We start from the raw sequence: 27,442 nt of genomic DNA, 5'->3' as shown, positions 1-27,442 counted from the left end.
TCCTTGGGTGACGTGAAAGGCGCTTTAAATAAAATGTATTATTATTATTATTATTAGTACAAACCTTTATAAAAAAAATATTTCCACTTTGTCATTAAGGGTTATGGAGTGTTTGATGGGAAAAATGGCAAAAACTACAACACAATAAAGGGTGCAAAAAGTGAAGGGGTCTAAATGTACTGAAGCTACAGCTTTTGCTAAAACTTCTGAATGCACTGAACTTCAGAGTTAAGATCAATTACACTGTACAGACATCTGAATTAATTATTGTTGAATATAGTGGGTTCGATCAAAATGATGACCTGGTCTGTTCACTGTAGTAAAGTAGTAATGAAATAGGCCCAACAAAACTTGTGTTTTGAGAAGTTCTTATGTGGTGATAATTACCTCTGGAGCACAGCTACTGTACACATCAATAACTTGAGGCACATATTTCAAATACTTTCAGAAGCATGATCGAATCTGGCAATGCTCAACATAGCGTTCCTTCCCACCGAAGCGAAACGCACACTTACCTGCATTAAACTTAACCTCCATCAAGAACAGAGGCTTATAAAACACTCAGAGAGCCATAGTCTTTACTGTGAATATGTAGGTCTTGGGTTAAAATTGATACAGTCCTAAAACATACAACAGACATGACGGTCACTTTGCGAATGAATGGTGCTCTAGAGTAAAAACTTGTAAAACTTGTAAAACACGGACACTGGCACCGAAACTTTATTCTTGCTTGTCCTCGCAAGAAAAAAAAAACGCATACAATCTTGTCAAAGATGAATAGCATACATACAGTAAACAGAAAAAAAGAAAGAAAATAAACCAGTTAATCTACTCACTACTTTACTGTCAAACAGGCCCATACATTACGGTCAAAACACTCATTCTTTTCAAAACAACCGCATCAAATTCCAAATTCAAAGTCCACCAGAGAAGAGCAGTCTAGACCACATTCAGAACATCTGTAAGCCACTTGCAGATAAAAATAGAAATCAACGAAAGTACATATTAAAAAAGGATCTCTGCCCTACACTAAAGGCGGTCCTGGCATGTATCCATTTCTGCCTCAGTAAGATGCGCTCCGCGTTAACAGTATGTCCTGCGAATGACATATCTTATGGTTTCGTTAAGCACGGGTGCTCAATCTGTTCCGGTAGCATTGTTACAGTACGCTGTGTACCCCGATACCAAATGCTTAGGCAAACAAAACACAGACATTCAACACATTTTTACAGCAGTCTCGCGCACTTTCCACACAGACAGAGGACGCAGAATCAAAGTTTGTTTCCGGGACAGAAACCGTTTACACTGTGCACAGTGAATGTTCATAAATCTTTTGAGGCGGCTGCTCAACGGACGATTTCGTCCGTGGAATCGACGCAAAGCAGCAAGCGTTTAAAAACAGTCTGAGAAAGGTTTCAGTCAAGTGGTCGCGCGCGGTCTTCTTTTCAGTTCTGGATTCTCAATCGTCACGGATTAAAAAAGTTCGGCCAATGTTAAGCCTCATAACAGCATCGGATTTTTAAATAATTAAATACAATGTCAATTTATTGCTATATTTTTCATGTGGAGGATTATGGAGAGCAGTAGAACAGTAGAAACAAGGGAAAACGCCAGGACAGTGACACATCCAGGAAAAAGTTAATGAATAACGAATCGGAGAACTTCTCGATCGACCATCGACACAAATTGACCCTTGTATTAACGCTTTTTAAAGACACAGCATCTAAAAGACTGCACTGATGTGCGCCTTTCATTTAAGGCACTATATACATACACTGCTAATAAGTCGTTTCAACCATTTGATTGCTCGTGGAACGCAAGGGAACATTACAGTAGTGTGGAATGGAAATGGATGACATGTGCGGTTATGGTAAGGAATGTTTCAACTCGCTTTGATGCAAATAAAGCTCGCTGAACCCTGCTCCCATCAACAATAAATGGTTATCGCATACTGAAAGTCTGCGCTTGGCATTGAAGTTGCTTTATATAACCTGGAGGTTATTGGCCGGAAAGGAACACGAGAGAAGCTGAATTGTCTTCGTGGGAAATTCAATGAAAAGGGGTGGATGGTTAACACATTTTTTTTTTTTTTTTTTTAAACAGATAACCATCTCCCTTTCCATAAGCGGGACTGTGACACAAGCGATGTAGACACAGAAGCAGCAAATCGCCATTTGTTTGGTCATTCCGTATCCGTGAGAGGCGTGGCTAGGTTTTTCCCACCATAGATCCCGTTTTGCCTGTGATGAAATCTGTCCGTGTCATTTCTTCTTTCAGCGGTGAACGGGGGGCGGGGGGGCGGCAGGAACCAGGCAGACCATCGTAGACAACGCACCAGAGCAACACAAGGGGAAAAAAACGTCTTAAGACTAAAATTACCGTAACATAGGAACAAGTCGATTCAGTTGTACCTACAGCATGGAAAACAAACCCTGCCACTTCTGCCAATTAAAATGAATAAGCAGACAATGCATTTATACAGAAAAAAAAAAAAAAGTAAGGCACAATTTAGTAGATGAGAACTCAGTTTGGTCCCCTGACTCAGTGGTCAATGCAAGGTAAGTAAAGAAAAGGTGCAATTCGACTTGCCTCACTGTAAGTAACATTAGTCCCTTTCTGAAAAAAGACGGCCAAAAAAAACAAAAAGGTCCATATTAATATTAATAATGTCTTAGTCGCTGCCTAAAATGCAGCTCAATTTTCAATCCGTCTTTTCATAAAACTTTACAATTATAGTATAGAAAAAGTGCTTGGTGAGACAACGAGGGTTCTCGTTATTGTCGTGAATCACAATCCTGTCGCAATGAGGCGCGCGGACGCGGGCGGCGCGGAAACGGCTTTCCGGGTCCGCCGCCCGGCTAGGCCTCGTCGTCGATGTACGGAATGTCGGGGTCGGAGAAGCGCCGGGCGACCTTACCGCCGGCCTGGCGCTCGTTGGGCGAGGCGGGGGACGAGGAGGAGGGGGGGGGAGACGGGGGGTAGAGCCCCCGGCCCGGGACGATGTACAGGGACTGGATGCTGTCTTTGCGGCGCGCGGGTTGGTCGCGCCTCTTGACCAATGAGACGGAGCGTGCGGCCGGGGCCTGCGCGAGGGAGGCCACCCCGTGGGGCAGCCTGACGGTGCCGGGGATGATGGGATGGCGGCGCTGCAGCTGCTCCCGGGTCACGGCGGCCGGCCAGCTCGCCGTTTTCGATGGGGGTCCCGGGTGGGCGGGTTCGGGGCGGCAGGCCGGCCAAAGCCTTCGCTGCAACGCGGTCCTCCTCCCTGCCGTGAGGACAACCAGGTTAGCGACCGTGCGACCGTAACCCCCACCCCCGCAGCACCGGAATGGGGGCCAGAGGAAGGGTACACCCCAGCCCAACTCCAGGAAAAGAACACAAACGCATTCGTCTCGTTAAACACAGACCATGCCGGTACCCACCCTCCCCTCTCACGTGCACCCTGGATTAGTACTTCCCCGCAAGCTCCTGGGTGAAATTATTATCTGAAATACTTTAACCCTTCAAACCTGCCTAAATTGCCAACAGATTACCAACAACTTTCAGTGGCCACTGTATGTTTTCTTTTATAAATTGAGGTCTGGGGGTGACCAGTTGCCGCCCACCAGTTCAATTCAATGTGTTGGGTTTTTAACCCACTTGGTTGAGAGTTCTCAGTGACCTGCCAAAGTTCAGCAGTGACTGAAGTGTTAAAGTATTTTAAATACGTGTTTGACCCAGGTGGGCTTGTTAACCACGGCACAGGGTCACGCATGCACTCGTGCTTGAAAAAACACCCGGTATTTGGAGCTTCAGGACCTGCTACAGAGCAGTTGGCACCATCACCCTCTTTAATTGCACCACCACCGGCCTCTGCAGACCTGTACCAGAGACGGGGGGGGGGAGAAGAGGACACAGAGAGCATGAACCAGACCCAAAAACGGAAGGAAAAAGATGGCAACTGTACCTTAATACTGACCTTCGGTGTCCGAGTTCACCGGCCGATCTTCCAGCAGGCTCTCGGAGCTGACGGACGCTTCCGAGTCCAGGTTCTCCTGGTCGGAACCGGGCTGGTCCAGCTCAGGAAGCCTGCAGGCCAAGTCCTCCCTGCCGCACGAAGAGAGAAGATCAGCTGATGGCAGCCATCCCAATATTAAATCCATCAAAATGGCACCCAAAATTTGGCGACCAAATGCTGTGAACTCCGAAAATGTAATTAGCCAATGGTAAACCAAATGCCATCACCACAAAACCTGAAATCAGCCAATGACATCTATTGCTGTCCAGGACTACTAAAACCTGTGAAAAAAAGTTAGGATGTCCTTGGCTGATGTTTGGTTTTGTGCATGTAGCAGGGCTGCAAAGGACTTGACCCTGGAGATCTACCGTCCTGTTGGTTTTCACTCCAACCCCAACAAGGCACACCCCACTCAACAACTAGAGATCTCATTCAGCTGAAAATGAGTAGAATCCGGTGCGCCAAATTAGCGTCGAAATTAAAACCTACAGGATTGGTAGATCTCCAGGAACGAGGTGTGGAGAAATCCGCCAACGACGTCCCTAATCACCCCTGAACCAAGGTCTGCTCAACCCTGTTCCCTGGAGACCTACGGTCCCGTAGGTTTTCATTCCAACCTTATTAAAGCACACCTCATTCACCAGCTAGATATCTCCCCCCCCCCACCACAACCCGACCCGCGAAGTGCCGGTTCTGAGCTCACTTCTCCTGCTTGATGGACTTGATGCGCTCCATGAGGGACAGCTCCCCCTCCGTGTCCGAGTCCACGGGCTCGTTCTCCGGCACCGCGCTCAGGTCGACGCGCCGCGCCTTCTCGTGGATCTTGGGGGGAGAGAAGCAGAGAGCGCGTCAGTCCCCTGGTGCCGACCGCACCACCGCGGTTAGTAGATGAAGGTGAGTCATACCCCCGGTTAAATCAAACTCCAGTGTGGCTCCGTGCCGATACCGTAAAGAGTTTAGAGGTCTTAGAGGTGACTAAAGCCAGACAGATTATGAGCAGGGAACGATGTCACGGTTATCCAAAATGCACGTCATGTGACCTGAATGAAACAGTGCTACTGGGAAGGAAAAAAAAAAAAAAGCCATTCAAAGAACAATGTAGAGCTTGCTTTCTACAACACCTCCCACATAGCAGGTAAATCGAACAAGAGGATACATTTGGTGATTTTCAAAGCTTTAAATACAAGCAAAGAATATGAAGAATGCACTTTTGCCAAGGAATTTAGTAAGGTAAAACATTTATTTTATTTGTATTTTATTTTTGTAAAAATGTATTTCAGTCAGGCAGCATGAAGGTCACTTTTATGCTTGAAAAAGCTTTGAAAATGGCCGTTTTCTGTCCCCCCCACAAAATGGATTCCAACATAGGAGCCACATCAACAGGGTAGGATTTACCAACACCTTCTCTTTTCTCTGAAGAATCCCCCCTTCTCAAAATAAAACAAAACCAAAAAGAACACAAAACAGAATCTAAATAAACGTGCACCAGGCCACGGGTTAGTAACGGGTATGGGGTGGGGAGGTTAACGTCTCCAGATCATGCATTCGGGGAAAAAAAAAGGTGAAGATGGCAAACTGCAGTAGAGGAGGCCCTTTTGGGGAAATTTCGGGGAAAATGGGAACCAAGGCAACGTGGGTACCTACCACCGCTCCTATGCAAGGAGAGGAAAACCTGAGCGGTAAGTGCCAGTGCTACAGAAAAACAGAAAGCAGAACGGGGAAACGGGGCACATGGTTACTCTCACGGCAGGGCCAACACCATTCATAGACCGCGGCAGCGGGGCTGCTAGGATACGCACTGTTGATCCATCTATGAATCCCGCCTAAACACTGGACAAGCTAAAGCACAAGCACAGCACCCCGCCCCCCCCCTTCCCCGATCAAATAGTTTTTCTTGTTTCTTGCCGAACAAAGAAAAACTTGATTGCACCACCACAGTACACAGTAACACGCAGTTAGTTGGACGGCGGTCCCATTGCCGGTGATGCTGGCTAAATGACCTGAATCACACAGAAATGAGACAATACAGGTGTTTCTGATAACAGCACAGGGGAGACCGGGTTTGAGGTTCTGGGGTGTCCCCTGACCCCGAATATTACCGTGTTCTGCCTCTTTAGCTTCAGCTGCTTGACGGCCAGGGCCTCTGCACACTCCAGCTGCTCAATCTCCTCCATCTTCTCATTGTACCGCCTGGTCTGCTCCACGATTAGCATCTCCAGGCACCTGCGCCAAAAGGTAACGGTAGTGTCAGTTAAATGAACCAAACTCTAACTTAAGCTCAAAGGCACTAAACTGTAGTTCAAACTCAAATGAACGAAGCTCAACTTCAACTCAAATGTACCAAACTGTAGCTTAAACTCAAATGCAGCAAACTCAAATGTACCGAATTCTAATTTAAAACTGAAATCAACCAAACGCCTTTGTAAAGCCACATTTTCATAATTTCATAATGAAAAACATTTCCCGCGAACAAAGGAAGTTTATACAAGCTTATGACAAAGTTGCCACTTAACTTATCGCTGCCTTTTTGAAACTCCTCTATCTTGAGTGTGAAGCCCAACTGCTGACTGTATTTATGAATTCTACATGCTGCACACAGTTCCTCCACCTGCTTCATCCGTTTAAAGCACCAGCCACATTTCGACACAGATCCTCCACCGAGCGGAACACTCACGTGGTCGTCTTGGCAACGTCTTTCATGCTCATAAGGGGGTCATCGGTGTCCGGGCTTCGGAGGATGCAGGGGGCGAAGACGATGGCCAGGCAATTTGGGGACATGCGATTGTGCTCTTCCTCCTTCGCCACCCTGTATGGGACAGAGGGAGTCACCACAGACTCTAACCACAGACACACAGACTCTTCCACGGAACACACAACTTCATATTTAAGACATACTTCATACTTTATTGAACCCTGTGGGGTAAATTTGTACTCAACATTGAACTGATTCCTAGTTCATTAGGAGCAGTGGGCAGCCACAGTCCAGTGTGCCCAGGGACCTAACTCCAGTTCTGAGCCCAGTGCTTTGGCCAAGAAGTACGGTGAACCTGACTTTTATTTGACTGTGCACGAGCACGAACACTAAACATAATGTGATGCAGGAACAAAGGAACGGGCCCCACCTGACAAGGTGGAAGATGAGTCTTTCCAGAGTGCTGAAGTTGGCTTGGGGAAGCTGCTCCAACACTTTGTAGATGGCCTGGAGCTGTTCTTGCTTATCAGGCAGTTCTGCAGAGGGGTAGCAGTCGGTCAGAATGAACAGCCTGGCGTTCACATGCTAAACACCTTCCTGTTTTTCATCTACGCACGAGGCCCTGATACCTCAATCCAGCAGGATTAAGGTGACATTAGCTCAGGAGGTAAGAGCGGTCGTCTGGTAGGAGGGTTGTCCTGTTTGGCTCAATCCCCAGCCCTGGATGTGTCGAAGTGTCCCTGAGCAAGACACCAAACCCCAATTGTTTCTGATGAGCTGGTCGGTGCCTTGCATGGCAGCTAGTTACCGTTGGTGTGCGTGTGAATGGGTGAATGAGAGGCATCCATGAATTATAAAACTCTTTGGATAAAAGCGATACGTCAGCGCAGTCCATTGACCATTTACCCATTACATTTGCAAAAGCCCCTCCTGGAGACTCACCCACGGCATGCAGGAAGTCGCTGTAGTGGGTGAAGGTCATGAGGGGGTCAGGAAGCTCCCGCAGCCACTGCTTGACCAGGCCGGTCACGGTGTGGATGGGGTAGTCGTCCAGGCACACCGTGTGCGGGTCTGAAAGCAGAGAGGGGGGCGGTTAGAGAGGCCCACACGTTCATCCCACGACTGCTGCCACTACCGCGGGAGGCAGGGGAGGAGAGGGAGAAGGTTCAGTAGGTGGAGAAGGTGGAGTAGGTGGAGAAGGTGGAGAAGGTAGAGGAGGGTGACTAGGGTAATTAGGGTGACATGGCTAAGTAGAGGGGGGTAGGTGGAGGAGGTTAAGGAGGTGGAGTAGGTGGAGGAGGTGGGAGTGGAGTGCGGGGGTTGAGGAGGTTAAGGAGGTGTAAGAGGGTAAGTAGGTGGAGGAGGTGGGAGTGGAGTGCGGGGGTTGAGGAGGAGGCGCAGGGCAGGGAGCGACTCACTGGCCTCCAGCAGCTGGTGCAGCTCCTTCATGCGGTTGGCGGAGCCGGACTTGCGGTAAATGCCCTCCGTGTACAGCCCGTTCATCTCCACGTGCTCCAGCATCATCTCCATGACGACGGGGACGGGGGTCTTCTCGCAGACCAGCCGGCAGACGCTCACCCCAAAGTGCTGCCCGTCAGACTCCTCGTACTGCTCCGGGCCGCAAACACAAAAACCAAAAACTCAGCCACGCGTCCCCAAAAAATGACCACCGCAAAGCTTTCACATTTTCAAGAGCTTAAGAATGCGTACCTTCTTGGAGCAGGACATGGTGATTTTAGAGAGGCACTTCCTGTGACACACCATTTTACACGCTAGGGGAAAGAAAGCCAAACGTACACTTAGAAAGCATGAACAAAGGAACTGTGTCTTCAAGTCTGGAAAAAAATTATACACTCATCAGTATACTTAAGGCAGTGGTCCTCACCCCTGGTCCCGGAGAGCTGCAGGATGTGCTGGCATTTGTTGTTACACTGTTAACCGGTTTAATTGGGTCTCAATTGGTTCCTGATATTAACGCAAAAACAAACAGCACACACCCTGCAGTTCTCCAGGACGAGGAGTGAGGACCACTGACTCAAGGCATTCTTCAATATACTATTTTTCCCCACAGGGGAAGGCTCAGAGTGAGCAAGACCTCCGAACCACTGTGAAAGGGAGCAGGGCATTGCGGGTACTCACAGGTGCACATGCAGGCCTTCTCCATGCCCCAGATGTAGAAGGGGCAGTGGTCACATGACTGCATGATGTTCACCTGGTACGTGTTGAACATGTGGTCCAACGGGTTCTCCATCTGAACAAAAACAGGTTGCCCATTCAGAAGAGCTCCATTGATTCATTCATTTACATTACATTACATTAAATTACATTATCATCATCATATGTCTCCTGCTTAGTCTAATCAACTGAAATTTGCTTAACCATAAAATGGAACACTTACGCTCTTGTCCTTCTTCCGCCTCTTCTTTCGCGCCTTCGCCGGCTGAAACACAGTTCAGAGAGGAAGGGCGTCAGCGACACAACAAACATCCGCAGGGGTGGTAACCAACCCTACCCTGTTCCTGGAGATCGACCGTCCTCTCGTTTTAAAATGTATAAACCTAGTTGAGCTGCTAATTAGGGGCAGCCTTGTAGCCTCATGGCTAAGCTACGTGACTGGGACCAGGAAGGTTAGTGGGGCTCAAGCCACAGTGTATCCACTGCCCCCTGCTTAATCAACCGTAAGTCACTTTGGATAAAAGCGTTGGCGAAATAACCTAGCAGAATCAGGTGCGCCAAATTAGCGTTGAAAAGAAAACACACCAGACAGCTCTCCAGGAACAGGGCTGGTTACCACTGATCTACAAACCTTAGCGTGTTTAGTTCATTAACAGTGGTGGCCAGTGTCCTATGAAGAATAGCGAAGACTGAATATATATGACACACATAAATATGATGAATACTTCTGCAGCTCTCTGGCGCAATGCCCGTCATGGTGGGTGGAGCTATACGGGAGGGTACCTTAGGAGGCTCGGCCTCCGCGGCTTCCTCCTTCTTGACTTCCCCGCGAATGAAGCCGTCCAGCACGGACTGGAACAGGTTGACCACCAGCTGCCTCTCCGTCTCGGGCCTGTTCCCCGCCAGGTGGGCCACCCTCGTCTCGTAGCTGCTCATCAGCGCCTTGTAGCCGATCTGCGGCTTCTGTGAGGGCAAGAGGAAGACGGGCCACCGTCATCTCCATTCCATCAGTGTCAACTTCAAACCCCGTCGGTCCCCAAGCCCCGTATGAAGTGGCTCTGCACAAATCCCAAGGGCAGTTGAGAAAGTCGAGAGAATTTAGTAGGATTTTAATCCAGGCTCAAAACAATAGTATAGCTGCCATTTTGATTGGCTGAAAGGGTATAAGGTGGAGAGTGCAATATGGCGCACTCAGGACTGAAAGGCTTAAAAGAAAATGCTTCATTTTTCACAGGTGCCATCTCCACACACTCGTCTGTATGCCGTGAACACCATGATCTGTGTATCGGCGTAATTTAACACCCTGACCTCCTATGACCACAACACTTCAGAAACGGTTTTGCGCGTGGCGCCCTGCGATTGGCCGCAGAACTCACCACGAGCGAGTACATGCCCTTGATCATCTCCCTGAAGTCCCTGGTGGCCATGAGGAAGATTTGCTCCGTTGCCAACAGATCCTTCCCCTGCGAACGCAGGTCATTCACCTGCAGACCGAAAGAGGGAGAAAGAGAGAGGGGGGAGGGAGAGAAAGAAAGAGAGAGAGGGAGAGAGAGAGAGAGTCAAAGATGTTCAGTCAAGCAGAGACTTTCCCGTAAAGCCTGCCCAGAAAGAAAGCAGGGAGGGAGAGCCATGAGTCCACTCTTTGAACACATTGAAACTTTCTGGCGAAACAGAAAGCAATGCACAGAAAAACAGGAGAAAGGAGAGGTCCGGCCGCAGCACCTCCTAAGATCGCAAGGAGAGCCAGCACCTCCTAAGATTGCAAGGAGAGCCAACACCTCCTAAGATCGCAAGGAGAGCCAACACCTCCTAAGATCGCAAGGAGAGCCAGCACCTCCTCAGAACGCAAGGAGACCCAGCACCTCCTCAGAACGCAAGGAGAGCCAGCACCTCCTCAGAACGCAAGGAGATGCAGCACCTCAGATCGTGAGGAGACGCAGCACCTCCGCAGAGCGCCACCCACCTGGTTCCCCAGGAACTCGTCCAGCTGCCGCAGCTCGTTGACGTTGGTGATCTTACGGTCCAGCGAGGCGTTCCACGGCTCAGAGACCCGTGTGCAGATCTTGATGGTGTCACGTGACCTCCGCAGGGTCCGGCTGCCCGACGGTTCTGTGTGTGTGAGAGTGTATGTGTGTGTGAGAGCGTATGCGTGTGCGTGTGGGTGAGAGTGTGTGTGTGTGAGAGAGAGCGTATGCGTGTGCGTGTGGGTGAGAGTGTGTGTGTGTGTGTGTGTGAGAGAGCATATGCATGTGCATGTGGGTGAGAGAGTGTGTGTATGTGTATGTGTGTGTGTGCGTGTGTTTGTGTGTGAGAGAGAGTGTGTGTGTGTGTGTGTGTGAAGGGGGGGAGGGGGGGGGGGAGGGAGAGAGGTTACTGTTAGTGTCCATAATTATTTTGGACCATTCCATTTTCTTGTTTGGTAGAGCATATACAAATATACAAGGTTTTGGAGCTGCCATAGAAACAAAACCCACAAGACACCATGACATTTATTTCCTGAAAGATGATCTAAGAGTAGTGTATTTGTGCATTATTGTATTTGTTTAGTGTATTTGTGCATTATTGTATTTGATTAGAGTATTTTGTGTGTTATTAATTCATGAGGAACCACATTAGTTAACGCCAATTAATGTAACCCTATTGCGAAGCAGCGCTGCTCAACACCAAGTCCTGCAAGTCCTGTTGCTACGCCACCCGATTTCACAAATTATTTTGCCTGCTCGGTTCAGATAATTAGCTAATCAGTGAAGTCAGTTGGGCGTAGCGCACCGTAGGCGCAAATTCATGCAGACACCGCGCGCGGTCCGCAGGACGCAGAGTTGAGTAGCGCTGTTGCAAAGTGTGAGCAAAGCGGTGAAGTCTGATTGTAATTGGACCAGCGGCCACTAGAGGGCGGCACTGCCCCAGGCTGTGGGCTGTGAGGCCCGGTGACAGGAAGCAGGAAGCGGGCTGGTTACCCTCCGCTCCTCTCTCGGCGAGGCTCTGCGCCAGCGTGACGTCTCCGTCGTCGGGCGTCTGCGCTTCTTTGTGCGGCAGCTTCTTCAGGATCTTCCTCAGGAACCCCGATCTGTCGAGACAGGAAACGGAACCGACGTTCAAAAAAAACGCCAGCAGGGTCACGCAAAAACCCACGCTCCGTGTGCTATTATCTATCCGTCACCCGTGAAGACATGATAATTATAATGATTATAATTTTGTCATTTCGCTGACGCTTTTATCCAAAGCGACTAACAGTAGAACAGTAGGACTATGCAGGAGACAATCCCCCCCCCCTGGAGCAATGTGGGGTTAAGGGCCTTGTGAGGGCTCAACAACTTGTGGCCACACCAGGGCTTGAAACACCAACCTTCTGGGGCCCAGTCATGTATCTTAGCCACTAGGTTATACAGACTGCACCATAAAGGATTTTTGTGTATGTCACTCCCCATGCTACAACTGGGGCTGTAATTATTGTTCAATGAAATCCACACGCACGCACGCACGCACACACACACACACACACACACGGCTCAGGCAGTAAGAGCAATCGTCTGGCAGTCGGAGGGTTGCCGGTCTGATCCCCCGCCCGGGCTGTGTCGAAGTGTCCCTGAGCAAGACACCTAACCCCCAAATGCTCCTGACGAGCTGGTCGGGGCCTTGCATGGCAGCCAATCGCCGTCGGTGTGTGAGTGTGTGCATGAATGGGTGAATGAGAAGCATTCATTGTACAGCGCTTTGGATAAAGGCGCTATATAAATGCCAACCATTTACCATTTACATAGCTTTACATATGCAGTGCAGTGGATTATACAAGAGCAATAAGAAGGTACGCAGAGACTTTGCAGGCATTTCCAATCAGTTTAGCTGGGATTTAAGTAGGTTTGTCACAGACGCTGACGACATATTCAAATTAATTTCACAAATTAATGCACCGGTCAGATAAACGAACCAAAAAGCCCCATAACCGGGGAGCAGGACACCCAATCCTGAGCTAATTTAAAAAATAAAAGTGGAATTTTAGGAATCCACTGTGTCCCGAAAAAGCCTCTCTGGTGCAGCTATATATGGGAATAAAAAGCTTTCGGCCAGGAGTGTGACTGCCCAGGGACCCGTCCTGTCCGACACCACTACCCAGAATTCCTGGGAGAGGGACACTGTGGCGGGTGGAGGCGAGCAGTCCGCCCGATTAACGAAGCGCTCTCTGGAACGCGCGCACAGACGACGGAGCCAGAACAACAGCACAAACGCTCTCTCACGCGACTCCTCGCACGCGCCCAGCATCCCAACCGCCACGGTGTCCGAGTCGGGTCACATTCTCAAATGCAAATGCAAAGCGCTTTATTTGCATTCGCATTTGCATTGCCAGAAGCCGTGACAAGGAACGCGAGATACATCAGGTGACAAAAAGTAACAACAGACTCAGCCAAGGTTAAAACACTGACCAACAGAAAAGGACTATGACAGACATTCTTGACATTTTTGAAAGGGTAGAGAGACGATGATGCGCTCAGTTACATCACATCACAGTTATTTGGCGGACGCGTTTATTCAAAGAGACTCACGGTGGATTAGACTAAGCGGAGACCAATTCCCCCTGGAGCAATGTGGGGTTGAGGGCCTTGGCATAAGGGCCCAGCAGCTGCACTGATCTTATTGTGGCTACACTGGGGCTCGAACCACCAACCTTCGAGGTCCCAGTCAAGCACCTAAGTCACTAGGATGTAGGCTGCCCGGTGTGATTTTTCCGGGTCACCAGTATGCAGAGCTGTCCAAAAAAGGGAACTGGGAAAGGGGGCGTACCTCTCTGGGGTGGACGGCTGTGGTTGGGCGTTGTCGTGGGAACCAGAGCCCTCATTGGTCCTCCGCCTGGGGGAGCTGAACTTTGCCCCGTCAGGGCAGAGTTCTGAGGGGGACACAACCTGCAGGAGCCACACAAAACACAGCCACACACCAGCGTGAGGACCGCGCACACACTCCCAACGAGACGGAGAGAGGGAAAGAGAGAGGGACAGAGTCTGAGAGGGAGGGGGGAAAGGGAGAGAGAGGGAGGGAGAGAGACAGAGAGGGAGAGAAAGGAAGAGGGAGGGAGGGAGGGGGAGAGAGACAGACAGGGGGAGAGAGAGGGAAAGAGAGAGAGACATAGAGGGAGGGGGAGAGAGAGGGCAGAGAGAGAGGAGAGAGACAGAGTGGAGGAGGGAGACAGAGAAAGGGAGAATGACAGAAAGGGAGTGAAAGAGAGGGAATGAGGATAGGGAGAGAAAGAGGAATAGGAAAGGAAAGGGAGAGAGAAAGGGAAAGAGAATGAGAGAGGGAACAAGAGACTGAGAGATGATTCAAGCAAGCAAGGGAGATGCACTTTGAAAAAAGCCTACAGAGCAAGAGCCCATATGAGAGAAGATACAGCGGGGCCCACAGATAGCAGGGCCCAGACATCAGAGTTTACCCAGTTCGGCCTGTCAGAGGCCCCTCCAGTACCTCCGTAAGACGCAGACCCCCAACCAACACCCAGAGTTAGCCTCACTGCCCCACCCTTATTGTGGTTAGTCACACCCAACGGTGGTCATCACTCGTTGGGCTAAATCACACGGCCAAACCATGGACAGCCGCACGGAATTCACTCCGACGCAGTTCTCCATTTCTCCTCGCCACCAGACCAAACCCGATCACTGAGAAAGCCCAGATGTTGCCACACCTTCACAGTGCCTGACGCCTGACCCATGACCCCTGACCCCTCGTCTGAAATTCAGCTTTGCATCCGCCGCTTTTCAACCTTTTTTCAGCTGTTTTTGTGCAAAGCCCCACCTCCTCCGTCAACCAATAACCACTGGTACATGGCAAGGTTTAGTCAAAAGTCAAACTGAATTATTAAAAATTAATCTAACGTTCAGCTAATGTTAAATGGAACAAAAAAAAAAGCCAAATGAGGACTAGAGCGAGTTTCCCAGCGACTTCTACCGCCAAAACCACTGCACAGGCTCCAGTGGATACAGCCGTAGTCGGCACAGCTCGGGGCCCGATTGGCCACGTCTGAGGAGAGGCTCTGCGTGAACGCTGGGATCAAAAAGGTCAAAGGTCAGCGGTGGGCGGAGCCCAGGGGAGAGGGGTGAGGCGCAGGATGGGGCGTGGCTCGGCCCAGTCTTCTCAGCCCGTGATTGGCCCGAGGCGAGGCGGGGGGGGGTGGCAGGCGGTACCTGCGGGTCGTGGCTCGGCCGAGGCGACCCCCCAATGCACATGGGGAGCAAGGACATGGAGTGGGACAGGGAGCCGTCCAGTTCGTCGTTTTGCAACGTCAGGCGGCTACGCGCGAAGGCTAGCCGCCGTTTGTTTTTGCGGCGTTTGCGCCGCCCCGTGACCTACCGAGGGCCAGAGAAGCACAATGAAGACATGACGCGGGCTCCTCAGAGACCCCACGGGCCCTACACCCCTTCCCCCCCCCTCCCGAACCCCCCCATCCTGTAGACACAACTCAGGCACGGTTAAAACTCTGACCTACAGAACAGGACTATGAGAGCAGGATCACCGAGTGAGCTGGGTAACTGCACTGAGTAAAACCCGGAATCCGCCCCGATCCCGATCTGGAACACGGACTGAAGTGAACAGAGTCGTTTCCGGGTTTCACGTTGTGCAGCCATCCGGCTAACTCGGTAATTCTGCTTTGAGGAACAGGGAAACCCTGCTTACAGCTACTGAAGGAGACTAACTACAGAGAGCATCTGGGGAACACTGGAACGGACAGGGGAGGTCCTGGGAGTCGGAGCCAGGTGTTTTCGGGTTTTCAGTACCTCTCTGTTTGATGGAGAAGCGCCAGAGCTGTCAGATTCAGAAGAGTTCAGTCCGGACAAGTTATCCATGGACATTGCTCGGATCCTGAATTAGAGAACGGCAAAATTAGATGCACAGAAACATAAAAGCGAATGTTGTTAAAGTGTAGATAAGGTGTAACAGTGGTGTAACAGCAGAGTAGTGTAAGTTAGATGAGAGAGGGGTGTAGACGCAATGTAACAGTGGAGTAGACGCAGTGTAACAGTGGAGTAGATGCGGTGTAAAAGCGGTGTAACAGAAGTGTAACAGTGGAGTAGACGCAGCGTAACAGCAGTGTAACAGCAGTGTAACAGCAGTGTAACAGTGGAGTAGACGCAGCGTAACAGCAGTGTAACAGTGGAGTAACAGCAATGTAACAGCAGTGTAAGTGGAGTAGATGCAGTGTAACACCGGTGTAACAGCAGTGTAACAGTGGTGTAACCGCAGTGTAACCGCAGTGTAACAGCAGTGTAACAGCAGTGTAACAGCAGTGTGATAGTGGAGTAGACGCAGTGTAACAGTGGAGTAACAGCAATGTAACAGCAGTGTAAGTGGAGTAGATGCAGTGTAACACCGGTGTAACAGTGGTGTAACAGCGGTGTAACAGTGGTATAGACGCAGTGCGTACTGCAGAGTGCGGTCTTCTGAGGCCCTGGGGTCGGGCGTGTCCAGGTGTCCCGCCTCGGTCCTCTTCTCCCTCCAGTGGTCGGCCTTCTCCTTCATGGTGGCGTGCGTGTAGCGCTGCACGGAGGAGGGGCTGGGCGGGCCCCCGTGCCCGTTCCTCTCCGGCCGGGAGGTGGGGGCCAGGGGCAGGGAGGAGGGCCGGGTGGGGCCGGGGGAGGCCGACTTCGTCTCCTTCTTCTTCCAGGGGATGAAGGTGTACTGGTCCAGCTCCTTGCTGTCGGCGCGCGGTTGAGCCCGGCCCTTGGCGGCCGGGTCCTCCGTGCCGGCGGAGGCGGCCCGCTGGCTCTCCCGCTGGTTGTGCTCCAGGCCCCGCTGCCTCCGCAGCTCCCGCTTCTCCTGGCTCCTGGAGGAGGCGCACATCTGGGGCTGCGGGGTCCTGCGCCTCCTCTCCTTCTCCTGAGGCAGGGCTGGCTGGGTAAGCCGCACCTCCGAGCTTTCCTCCTCGGCCAGGGGGGCAGAGGCTGGCCTCACCTCCTCCACCTCGGCAACGGGCCCAGTCTCCTCCTCAGCCGGCTGGAGGGCATCAGGAAGCGCTTCCACCTCCTCTTCCTCTTCCGGCTCCTCCTCCTCTTCCTCAGGCTGCGGAGACGCAGCTCCCTCCTCTGCGAGCGCATCCGGAGTCTGGACAGGGACCTCCTCCTGCGCCTCCTCTCTCTCCTCCTCTTTGTCCTGCTCGCCGTCAGCAGTGGGCTCCAGAGCTGCCTGCTCTTCCTCCTTCTCCCGCGCCTCTCTCTGCCGCGCCTCCTCCTCCTCTTCCTCCTCCCTCGCCCTCTTCTCCGCGGCCTCCCGCTCGGCCTCTCTCGCCAGTCTGGCCGCCTCCTCCTCTTCCTCTGCCTTCTTCCTGGCAGCCTCCTCCTCCTCGATCCTCCTCTCTTCACGCAAGGACTGGCACCTGAGTGGACAAACGCGGGAGCGAACCGACGTAGTTTATAGAGCCGTCAGAAAACAGTAACTAAGGTAACGAGAAGGTCATTGGTGCACCGCTGTTGTAGACACACTTGTGGATGATCTTGCAAGGTGTAAGACCATCAGCAGTCAATTGCACATTCAGAGCAAAACTACAGAATACTCATTAAGGACAGGGGTAGTGCCACACACAGTGTCATATCAACATCTGGTATGAAGATGCTGGACTTTTCTTATATTTCATTTCTTTTTTAAAACAGTGTAAAAATCACATTGGCCCAGTTTCCCAGCCAAGGTTTAAGGTTTAAGTCTGATGTGATACAGAGGTAACAGAGGTTGATACAGACCGGGGTTAAAGGTCATTCTAACAGCTGAAGGGTTTGGGGCGTACCTCCGCCGTGCCGAGTGGCCCCTGACCAGCGCCTGCATCTTCTTCACGCAGTACCGCTGGCGGCGGAATTCGGCCCTCTGTCGGGACCCCCGCCACGCCGCCTGGATCATCACGGCGGCCCGGTCACGGCTCGCCGTCCGGAACCTGCGCCAGCACCGCTGCAGAGAGGAGAGGGGAGAGCGACGGCTGTGACATAGGCCGCTATCGCGACAAAGCCTGTGCTACAGCCCTACATAGACCACTATCGCGACATTCAGCCCATGCTATAGCCCTAAATAGACCACTATCGCGACATTCAGCCCATGCTATAGTCCTAAACAGACCACTATCGCGACATTCAGCCCATGCTATAGCCCTAAATAGACCACTATCGCGACAAAGCCTGTGCTATAACCCTACATAGACCACTATCGCGACATTCAGCCCATGCTATAGTCCTAAATAGGCCGCTATCGTGACAAAGCCTGTGCTACAGCCCTACATAGACCACTATCGCGACATTCAGCCCATGCTATAACCCTAAATAGACCACTATTGCGACATTCAGCCCGTGCTACAACCCTACATAGACCACTATCGCGACATTCAGCCCATGCTATAGTCCTAAATAGACCACTATCACGACAAAGCCTGTGCTATAACCCTACATAGACCACTATAGCGACATTCAGCCCATGCTATAGCCCTAAATAGACCACTATCGCGACAAAGCCTGTGCTATAACCCTACATAGACCACTATCGTGACAGAACAGCGCGGTTACCTGGAGGAGGATGGCCGACTCCCTCATGCGCTGGAAATGCCGCCGCTCCAGCTTGGCGCGGAACCAGCGCTGGAGGAATACGATCTTCCGCATGATCTCCCTGTGCCGCGTGTCCCGAAGCACCTGCCTCTCCGGCTCCTTCAGGAACACCTGGGGGGGGGGGGGGGGGCACAGGGGAGGGGACAGGGGGGTCACTGACGGAGCAAGGCCATGGGCTAGCAATGCCCATCACACCACAGTTCGCCGTGACTGAGTTAAAATGGCGGGTGGCGGGGGCAAACCTTGGTTTTGCCGATCTGGTAGGTGGTGTCGTCCGGGAGGATCCTCTGCAGAAGGGCGGAGATGTCTTCCTGAGATGGTTCCGGCCTGTTGGGCAGCAGCACCCGGTACTGCTGGATGAATTCCTTCAAAACACACACACAGACACACACTGTTCACAGGGCCATCACAAGCCAAGTACATAAGAGCGACACGCATTTGTCGCCAATTCTGAGAAACAGTGAAGAATGAATAATACTGATAGCACTCATAGCACCCTGGCCGATTGTAATCAAAATCAGTAACCCCCCCTACCTGAAAGGTGTACTTGGCGCCGTAGCCAGACCTCCTGATTCGCACCGTCTCCAGCATACCCGTGTAGCGCAGCTGCTGCAGTATCAGAGCCTCATCGAAGCACATCTCCATCTGCAAAGAGCATGCACACACACGCACACGCACACACAGAGACACAGAGACACAGAGACACAGAGACACAGAGACACATGTACGTACATGCACACACACGCACAGAGACACAGAGACACACGCACAGAGACACACACACACACGCACAGAGACACACACACACACACACACACACACACACACAGACACACAGACACACAGACACACATACATACACACACACACACACACACACAATCCACACAGACACACACACATATACACACACACAGACACACAGAGACATACACAGAGACACATGTACGTACACGAACACACACACAAACACACACACACACACACACACACACACAGACAGACAGACAGACAGACACAGACACACAGAGACACACAGAGACACACAGAGACACACAGAGACACACACACGTACAGACACACAGAGACATGCATACACAGAGAGACACACAGACACATAAATAGATACACACACGCACACGCACACGCACACGCACACAAACACAAACACACACATATCGGTTAGGCACACCGTACAGGCCGCGGACAGACAGTACCCTGCTCTGGCAGGAGCACAGAAGGCGTTGGGCGCGGTACCTTCTCAGCATTGGAGCGAATGCAGCGGATGAAGAAGGGCTCTGCCTTGCTGAGAGTCGCCATCAGCTTACTGAGGGAGGTCTGCACAACACACACAGGCAGAATGAAGTCACACAGTCAGGCGGCCGTCATCCTCAAACACGTCACAATCAACCCTCCTCTCGCAGTACAGAGGCCATCATCCTCAAACACGTCACAATTAACTCACAACATAGCATCCATTAAGTATCATGCTGACTAATACCTGCCAGAATTCACAATCAATATGAGCTTCCTTTACAAACCCTATGGCAGACAACATTCTTTTTGAGCAATACCCCCAGACATTTCCTTTGATCCCTTTTTGTCTTTGGCTATAATAGATGCATAACATGGTAAAACCTTCAGTATGGAGGTGTGGTCGTAACATAAGAAGTTATCCCAATCGGAATGCGTATTTAAATGTGGATTAAAATGAGATGGAAGTCGACCATCCGCATTCATTGGAAGCGTAAAACTGCCCTGTTGGTTCTCAGTCTGTGCTATCCTGCGATACTCCACAGGGCAGTTAAAACCAGTTAAAAGCTGGGTAAAACCCTGCGTGATAGGTTAGCACGGGGGGAGAGCTCACCTGGAACTGGGCACTGATGCTGGGGGGTTTCTTCTTCTTGTGCAGGTGCATCAGAGATTTGGTGGTGCGGTCGTGTAAGGTGAGGCCCACGATGTACTTCAGGGAGCGGGAATCAATGAGGTTCTGCAGGGCAACAAACAATAGAATGGTCAGTACATGAACCAGCACGCTAACACCCAGCATGCTAACACGCGGTGCGCTAACACGCGGCTCGCAAACACCCAGCATGCTAATACCCAGCATGCTGACATGGTGCACGAACACCCAGCGTGCTAACACAGTGTGCTAATACGCGACACGCTAACACACAGCATGCTAATAGCCAGTACGCTAACACCCGGTACACACACATCTATACGCTAATCTATACACATCTCCCGCAGGCTAGTGACCAATGAAGACTACAGTCAATTGAATCTGAGGTGGAAAATCCAGGTTCAGAAAATAAAAATCTTCCCCAGTATTTTGTTCCAACCACCTGGATTTGATAAATAGCACAGCTCGTCAGCTAGGTGGTAGAACCAGCTGGCTACGTTCATGGGCCACGATAACATCAGCTACTGGGCCCTTGAGCAAGACCCTTAACCCAGCATTGGTCCAGGTGGGATTGGCTCCTGCTTAGTCTCATCAACTGTCCTTCGCTTTGGTCAGCGTTTTTAAACATTCTGATCCCAGGAACTTTCCACCTCTAAAGTGAAGTTATAACATAACTAAGGGAGTCGACATTATAAAGGGAGAAAGGTGCAGTATGTAACCACAGGGAAGCCTGCAATGACATCAGCAGGTAGATGAGACCAGGCTCAGATCTGCTGATGAGTGAAGAACAGGCGAGCCAGTGTGGGTCAGAAATTCCGGGGGTTTTCAAGACCGGGTTTGACACGGTGCAAGATACCATCTCGTTTTTAGATAAACTAAGCACTTGACACACTTCAGTGGCAGGAAAAGGCGAGCATTGCTGGACTGAACAGTCCGTTCTTGTCATTATGTTATGTTACGTTATGCAATCTGACAAGGGGACGGGACCTTCAGCAGGGATGTAATGTGCTTACCTTAGGAATGAGCTGCTTCTGCCTGGTGTTCTTATTTTTCCTGTGGGAAAGTAAGGGAGAGGGGCAGTGAGAGGGGGGGGAGCGGTGGTTTGGTTTATAGGACGGGGTGAGCGGGATGCTAGCGCGATGAGTCATGCGATGTCAGTGGAGAGTGCAGGGGGAGGGGTTACACCTGGAGGAGAGGAACACGATTAGTGGGGGTTGAGGGGGGGGAGAGGTCATTGGAGGAGAGGTGGGGAAGGGGGAGGGGTCATTCAGCAAGCCCAAAGGACAGCACAGCCTCGACGGTCTTCACTGTTGTCGTTGTCTCACTGAACTGAACGCAAACGCATCAAACCAAGCTGGGGAAACAACGTGCTAACGCCGCAACGTGCTAACGCCGCAATGCGCCGTACAGAGGAGCAGCGGGGACACACTCAGCCTCTCGCAAGTGAGGGTACAAACGCTCAATTCCCTCTTTCAAAGAGGACATGCGAATTCTGGATACCGCCCCTGTGACGATGCAAATGAACCTCCCCCGCATGGGGCGGGGGGGTGGTGGTGGTGGGTGAGAGGGGAAAGTATCCAAAACGTGAACTGTTTATAGCCTCACGACAGTCTGCGCATGCAGCAGCGTCTGCGTTCTGAAGCCGTGCGTCTGCGTCTGCGCAGCGTCTGCAGGTCTGCACAGCATCTGCAGGTCTGCACAGCGTCTGCAGGTCTGCCCAGCGTCTGCGTTCTCAAGCCGTGCAGCTGCAGGTCTGCACAGCAGCTCCTCACGAACGGGCGGACGCGGCGGTTTCGGTTCAGCAGCACGTCAGCCGGACAAACCGCATTCCGCTGCCACAAAATGATTTGTTGCAGATCTTCTCCTTCAATATCTGTGCCGGGATTCTGACTCCGGTTCTGTCTTTGTGGGGGCGGGGGGGGGGGGGGGGGGGGGGGGTGGTTGAATTAATCACAGGGTGTGGCTCCCGGTCCTGTCATCGCAAGCCATTACCCGTGGCGAATTTGGAAGAATCATGTGGAAATTCTTAGATGGTGCAAAGCAGTCAGATTGTTCCCAGTTAACTGGGTCTTGCAGTCGCCACTGGCAACAGCCCTGTGTTTACGTGGCTGGCAGTCATACTCACTGGGTCTGGTGAATGGGGGCATGAATGCCAGGACCAGGCGCCGTACACAGCACTGTACACCAGGGGACTGGAAATGCATGGTGGGATTGATTGGGGAGTCAGAGGAGGCCTGAGTACGGGGTAGGGCTGGACTAGGCTAGGGGGGGTGGGGGTTGGGGGGGTGTGGGTGTCGAACTCACTGAAGGGCCCGTCGAGGGAACCGCAGGCGACCCCAAGACTGCAGTAACTTTCGGGGGTCGGCACCGTCCAGCCGCAAGTCCTTTATGGAGCTGATGATTTGAGCGTGCATTTCCCTGATTCCACCCGAGGTGCAGGGGGTTATGGGTAAAGGGGTGGAGAGAGTGGAGCAGGAAGGGGGGAGAAAGGAGGGGACAGGAACCCAACAGAGACACGGTTAGAGACACCATTAGAAGGACAAAGCTCGCCCACACCGAACACCGGGGAGAAAAAAAAAAAGAAAACCCCACACCAACAACCGAGACGTTTTCCACGTGGAAACACGAGCAGCATGGCCGGGGGAGTGCGGCCAGACGCAGCTGGAGATCATTTTGGGGTTTCACATGGCCTTCCTTCCACATCTGGAAAAAAGGCCTTCCCAAAAAAAAAAGAGAAAAAAAAAAAAAAGGGAGAGATGGTTCCTGTTGAAAGGCGTTTTACTCCCAGAAGTGTTTGTGCTAAAGCGCCTTTCGCCAGCAGCTCAAAAAGACGACACCGCGCTCATTCCCAAATACATGTGCGCCTCTGTCCATCCCCCGGGCTCCAGACCACCCTGCCGTTCCACTCACGCCCGCGTGAGAGAGAGAGAGAGAGAGAGAGAGAGAGAGAAAGAGAGAGAGAGAGAGAGAGAGAGAAAGAGAGAGAGAGAGAGAGAGAGAGGAGAGAGACAGGAGAGAGAGAGAGAGAGAGAGAGGGAGGGAGAAAGAGAGAGGGAGGAGAGAGGGAGGAGAGAGGAGAGAGGAGAGAGGAGAGGAGAAAGAGGAAGGAAAGAGAGGAGAGGAGAAAGAGGGAGGAAAGAGAGGAGAGAGGGAGGAGAGGGAGGAAAGAGGAGAGGAGAGGAGAGAGAGGAGAGAGGGAGGAAAGAGAGGAGAGAGGGAAGAAAGAGAGGAGAGAGGGAGGAGAGAGAGAGAGCCACGCGGGGTTAATCTCCTCACACCATGCTCTGCGGACATGCGGCTCTGGATTAATGTTGAGTAAGTGGCGGACTCCCTTTCTCATGCTGGGGGTGTTCAGCCGGTGACTGGGACTGGTGTTAAACGGTGACGGTTACTCCGGCCTGTGCCCATGCACTGCTGTACTTACCACACCGCTAAGGCACAGGGAAGGGCCATGAAGGGAGGGAGAGGAGGGGGTGCCAATAGCACCATACCCTCCAGGGCATGCTCAGATACAGCGGACCCTATGTTTGCAAAGCTACACTGGAGCGGCCATTTTATAACTGTGTTTGCTTTCCTTTCAGCAATGGGGCTAATAGACGACTGTCTGGTTAAAGTACCCTTTATTTTCCATCCACAAGGTCTTAATACATTTCTTATTACGTGCTATTAGTCTGTGTATGTGCCCAGTTTTCCCCCTGACTAATCGCTGGATTATCAGACTGCAGCAGCCCCTGTATTTCTCGGTGCTGTACAGTAAGAATAATAAACTTAACCGGAAAGAGATTAGGCATAAGTGGGTGTGAGAGCGTGTGTGCGTGTGCGCGTGTGCGTGTGCATACTTGCCTGACTGTGTGTGTGCATGCTTGCCTGTAGGCGTGTGTAGGATAAAAAAAAAAAAGAAGAAGTGGTAAGTACTATGAAACAAAGTCAGTAAGTACTATGTGTAAGTATTATGTAAACATATTTTACAGCTCGTTTCACAGTACTTACCTCGGAAATCAGAATAGTTGCCGAATAAGAGCCTGATATTTATGTAGTAAGATCTAGGTAATTAACAGGCTGTAAAATAAAGCGTTATATTAATTCACATTTTATTTGTGATGGGCTGCGGAGCTTCGTAAAAACTGGTTCATTTCTCTTCCCAGTGAGCTCAGGCTAACGGTGCAGCTGCCAGTTCCATGCCGAACTGTGTAATGACTTTGGCCCCACTAGAATATGCGGCCACGCAAGCAGAGTGTAAACAGATGAACCGTCTGCGACCTCAGACCCCACACAACTGTATACTTTACCGCCATTTTAATTTACCGCCAGTGCGTTTCACTTCATCCGCTCGAGATTAATACCCCCGTTTTCGACCGGTCCTGAATATTGCGGCGTAACTCAAGGGGAATGGGAAGCGTTTTGAAAGCCGGAGAGGATGTACCAGTAATCGCGCTGACTAATGTTCGGGGCTCTACGTCTTACCCAACGCTAAATACGATCGGTCATGTGGAATAATGCCAGGGTTTGCCGTCAAAGAGGCAGCTTTAGTGCATCATCTGGCACTGGGCTGGAACAGACACTGTTCTTCACAACAGCCAACAGAGAGGAAAGACTCAGTGCCTTGCGCCCATTCACATATTTAATTCTGTGAATGTTTTGGGTCTGGAACGACGGCACCCTTTTAGAATACTTTATGACGAGTCCGATATCATAGCTGCGGCTGACAAATTCATGCAGGATTTAGATTTTTCAAATGACACAGAACAGGGAGAATCTTTTTTATATTGACCAGATACCAAGATCATCATCTTTGATTCATTCATGATTAAAAAACGCCTTTCCCTGGATCATCAGGCATGGGCAAAGAACATGATATGCCTGAGCTTTTTTCAGTCAGGTTTTCAAGCTGTTTTTATCAATCCTAAATCCTAATCCGAATACAACTACTGTTCTCAACTATGACCACTTTATGTTTCCGTAGTTTATTTTAGTAAATTCCGGTGGTGTACTAACATCGGCTCTCAACCAATAAAAACATTTGCTGAAATGCAGTTGCAGTTCGCAGTCGAGCGGCAACCAACGCAACCATGTCCGCCACCTTAAAACGAAACAGCGGCGTTAACTTGTTTTTAGGTGAGGCAACAGCAAATGAACAGGTTTGTCCTGTACTCCAACTACATGCAGATACAGCAATTAAATAACCTCTGCCGAGTACGTTCTCGGAATGTTGTTCAGTATATTCACTCCCACGTGAATGAAGGCCTGCCTTCACCCCAACCCCCCTGACCCTCCCCCCTCCCACCCACTCACCACACAATTGTGACACATAACACAATGCCAAACTGAAAGGGAAAACAGATTTCTGGGTAAAAAGCCGAAGGCTAGTTCTGAACCCTAAGAGACTCGTCGCTAATCGTTTTCGTACAGCGGTTTCAGCTGCTGCTCCAATCGCCGAACAGGCAAAAACCACGACGACAAGGGAGGCTGTGGAGTCAGCAGCCTGACTCCAGCGTCTGTACTGAGCATGCCCAGAGGGTACGGAGGCCCCCCCACCCCCACCCCTCCACCCCTCAGTCTCAAAGCCCTTCCCGTTCGCTGCACCTCTCAATCTCTCCTCCAGTCCACTTACTTTTTACTCTCATAGCTAGCAAAGATGTCTTCGAAGGCCTCTAGAGGGCGCTCCTCAGAGTGATCAAAGGAGAAATCGAGCAAAGAGGCGCGGCTGCAGGGGAGAAAACGGCACAGGCTTCGTCAGACACCCTCCTGTCAATCACCACCGGCAAGCAGGAAACGCACTGCAGGAAGTTCCTGTCGATGATGAGGCGCCGACCACAACGGGACACCTGGGAGATGTAGTCCCAAGTACCGATCGTGGATCGGTCCGGATTCAGGCCCAGTTTCAGGGAAAATAACAGGCCTCGCTCAAATGACTCAAATTGTCCCGTTTTCACTGGAAGCAGCCAACGCAGACTAAACCTGCGTCTGCGCCAACAGCACTGCGGCGGCGTGACGTCCATTTGGACAGGAACGTGTAAATGGTTTTAAAACGGAGCGCCGCGAACTCAACGCGGACCCGGTCGGCCGGTTATGATCAAAACACAAACTGCCTGCAGTGCGTCCCAGAGGAAAAAGCCGTCACATGACCACCCCGGAGCGCGAGTGCGGAGAGGGGAGATCGGGTTCCACGTCCTCGATTCCCTGCCCCCTCTCTCTCTCTCCCTCCCTCCCTCCCTCGCCCTCCCCTCCCCACGCCCACGGAACCTGGCGTGACCGCTCTTACCGGTACATCTTCTCCACGGGCGTGTTGGACCTCTGCAGCTCCCCCAGAGGGGTCCGACAGCTGGGCCGAACCACACCTGCGGGACAGAGAGCGCGGTCACGGCGCGGTTCTGGCCCAAACATCGGGCCTGTACCGGGACCGACGAGCCCAGACACTACTTCAGCCCAATATAAACAACGACAATGTGACCTGCGTTCTGTGGCCGGTTCTGTGGCCCAATATAAACAAGGACAATGTGACCTGCGTTCTGTGGCCGGTTCTGTGGCCCAATATAAACAAGGACAATGTGACCTGTGTTCTGTGGCCGGTTCTGTGGCCCAATATAAACAAGCAGAGTGTGACTTGTGTTCTGTGACCGGTTCCCACACAGCTTCACTTAAAAGTCAACCTTTTAAGAAGCAATCTGAGATATACACTACCGGGCAAATGCACTGCACACTTCAGTTGTGTGTTTTAGTACACTGCACACTTTAGTTGTGTGTTTTAGTACACTGCACACTTTAGTAGTGTGTTTTAGTACACTGCACACTTTAGTAGTGTGTTTTAGTACACTGCACACTTCAGTTTTTTAAGTGCACTTTAGGGAGTTTAACTTCTGCAAACGGCACAGGGTAAGAAGTGAATAGTCAGATGTTTAAAAATAATCTTTTACTTCACAGGATCATGACCTAAATTTCAGAGATTTTGTAAAAAAAAAGCCATATTGGGCTAAATAAACAGGTGACCCAATTCTTTCCATTTTCCAGCATGTGAAAATCGAGCTCGTTTGGGACTGATTTAGGTCAAGGAGAAGCAACCCACAAGTGCAACACATCTGTGGGAACTTCTGCAGCACTGCTGGTGCGAACTT

At 51.1% G+C, this 27,442-nt stretch overlaps 1 protein-coding gene across 9 annotated transcripts in view; it reads right to left on the bottom strand.

Moving 5' to 3' along the window:
• Window positions 1–704: 704 nt before the first annotated feature.
• Window positions 705–27,442, bottom strand: part of si:zfos-588f8.1 — a 72,934-nt gene continuing 46,196 nt past the window's right edge. Inside the window, exons 14-42 of one of the 9 annotated variants that reach the window (XM_061240869.1) lie at window positions 26,593–26,668; window positions 25,942–26,034; window positions 21,344–21,383; window positions 20,295–20,417; window positions 19,685–19,765; window positions 18,962–19,072; window positions 18,670–18,792; window positions 18,389–18,538; window positions 17,626–17,783; window positions 16,273–17,220; window positions 15,626–15,710; window positions 15,035–15,196; window positions 13,644–13,762; window positions 11,822–11,931; window positions 10,828–10,973; window positions 10,241–10,348; window positions 9,648–9,827; window positions 9,088–9,129; window positions 8,829–8,940; window positions 8,400–8,461; window positions 8,108–8,300; window positions 7,632–7,760; window positions 7,120–7,225; window positions 6,672–6,803; window positions 6,097–6,220; window positions 5,642–5,689; window positions 4,701–4,819; window positions 3,959–4,086; window positions 705–3,265 (exon numbers count right to left, since the gene is read on the bottom strand). In XM_061240869.1, coding sequence (XP_061096853.1) covers window positions 2,859–3,265; window positions 3,959–4,086; window positions 4,701–4,819; window positions 5,642–5,689; window positions 6,097–6,220; window positions 6,672–6,803; window positions 7,120–7,225; window positions 7,632–7,760; window positions 8,108–8,300; window positions 8,400–8,461; window positions 8,829–8,940; window positions 9,088–9,129; window positions 9,648–9,827; window positions 10,241–10,348; window positions 10,828–10,973; window positions 11,822–11,931; window positions 13,644–13,762; window positions 15,035–15,196; window positions 15,626–15,710; window positions 16,273–17,220; window positions 17,626–17,783; window positions 18,389–18,538; window positions 18,670–18,792; window positions 18,962–19,072; window positions 19,685–19,765; window positions 20,295–20,417; window positions 21,344–21,383; window positions 25,942–26,034; window positions 26,593–26,668 — 4,415 coding nt within the window. In that variant the 3' untranslated portion in view covers window positions 705–2,858. Of the gene's footprint in view, window positions 3,266–3,946; window positions 4,087–4,700; window positions 4,820–5,641; window positions 5,690–6,096; window positions 6,221–6,671; window positions 6,804–7,119; window positions 7,226–7,631; window positions 7,761–8,107; window positions 8,301–8,399; window positions 8,462–8,828; window positions 8,941–9,087; window positions 9,130–9,647; window positions 9,828–10,240; window positions 10,349–10,827; window positions 10,974–11,821; window positions 11,932–13,643; window positions 13,763–15,034; window positions 15,197–15,625; window positions 15,711–16,272; window positions 17,221–17,625; window positions 17,784–18,388; window positions 18,539–18,669; window positions 18,793–18,961; window positions 19,073–19,684; window positions 19,766–20,294; window positions 20,418–21,343; window positions 21,384–22,634; window positions 22,749–25,941; window positions 26,035–26,592; window positions 26,669–27,442 lie in introns of all 9 variants that reach the window. The other 8 variants (XM_061240867.1, XM_061240868.1, XM_061240875.1 and 5 more) reach the window with 8 other exon arrangements.

Source organism: Conger conger, chromosome 4 (genome assembly GCF_963514075.1).
Source record: "Conger conger chromosome 4, fConCon1.1, whole genome shotgun sequence".
Taxonomy (NCBI): domain Eukaryota; kingdom Metazoa; phylum Chordata; class Actinopteri; order Anguilliformes; family Congridae; genus Conger; species Conger conger.
Note: the sequence above shows the minus strand (reverse complement) of the source record. Positions and strands in the feature narration are given on the sequence as shown.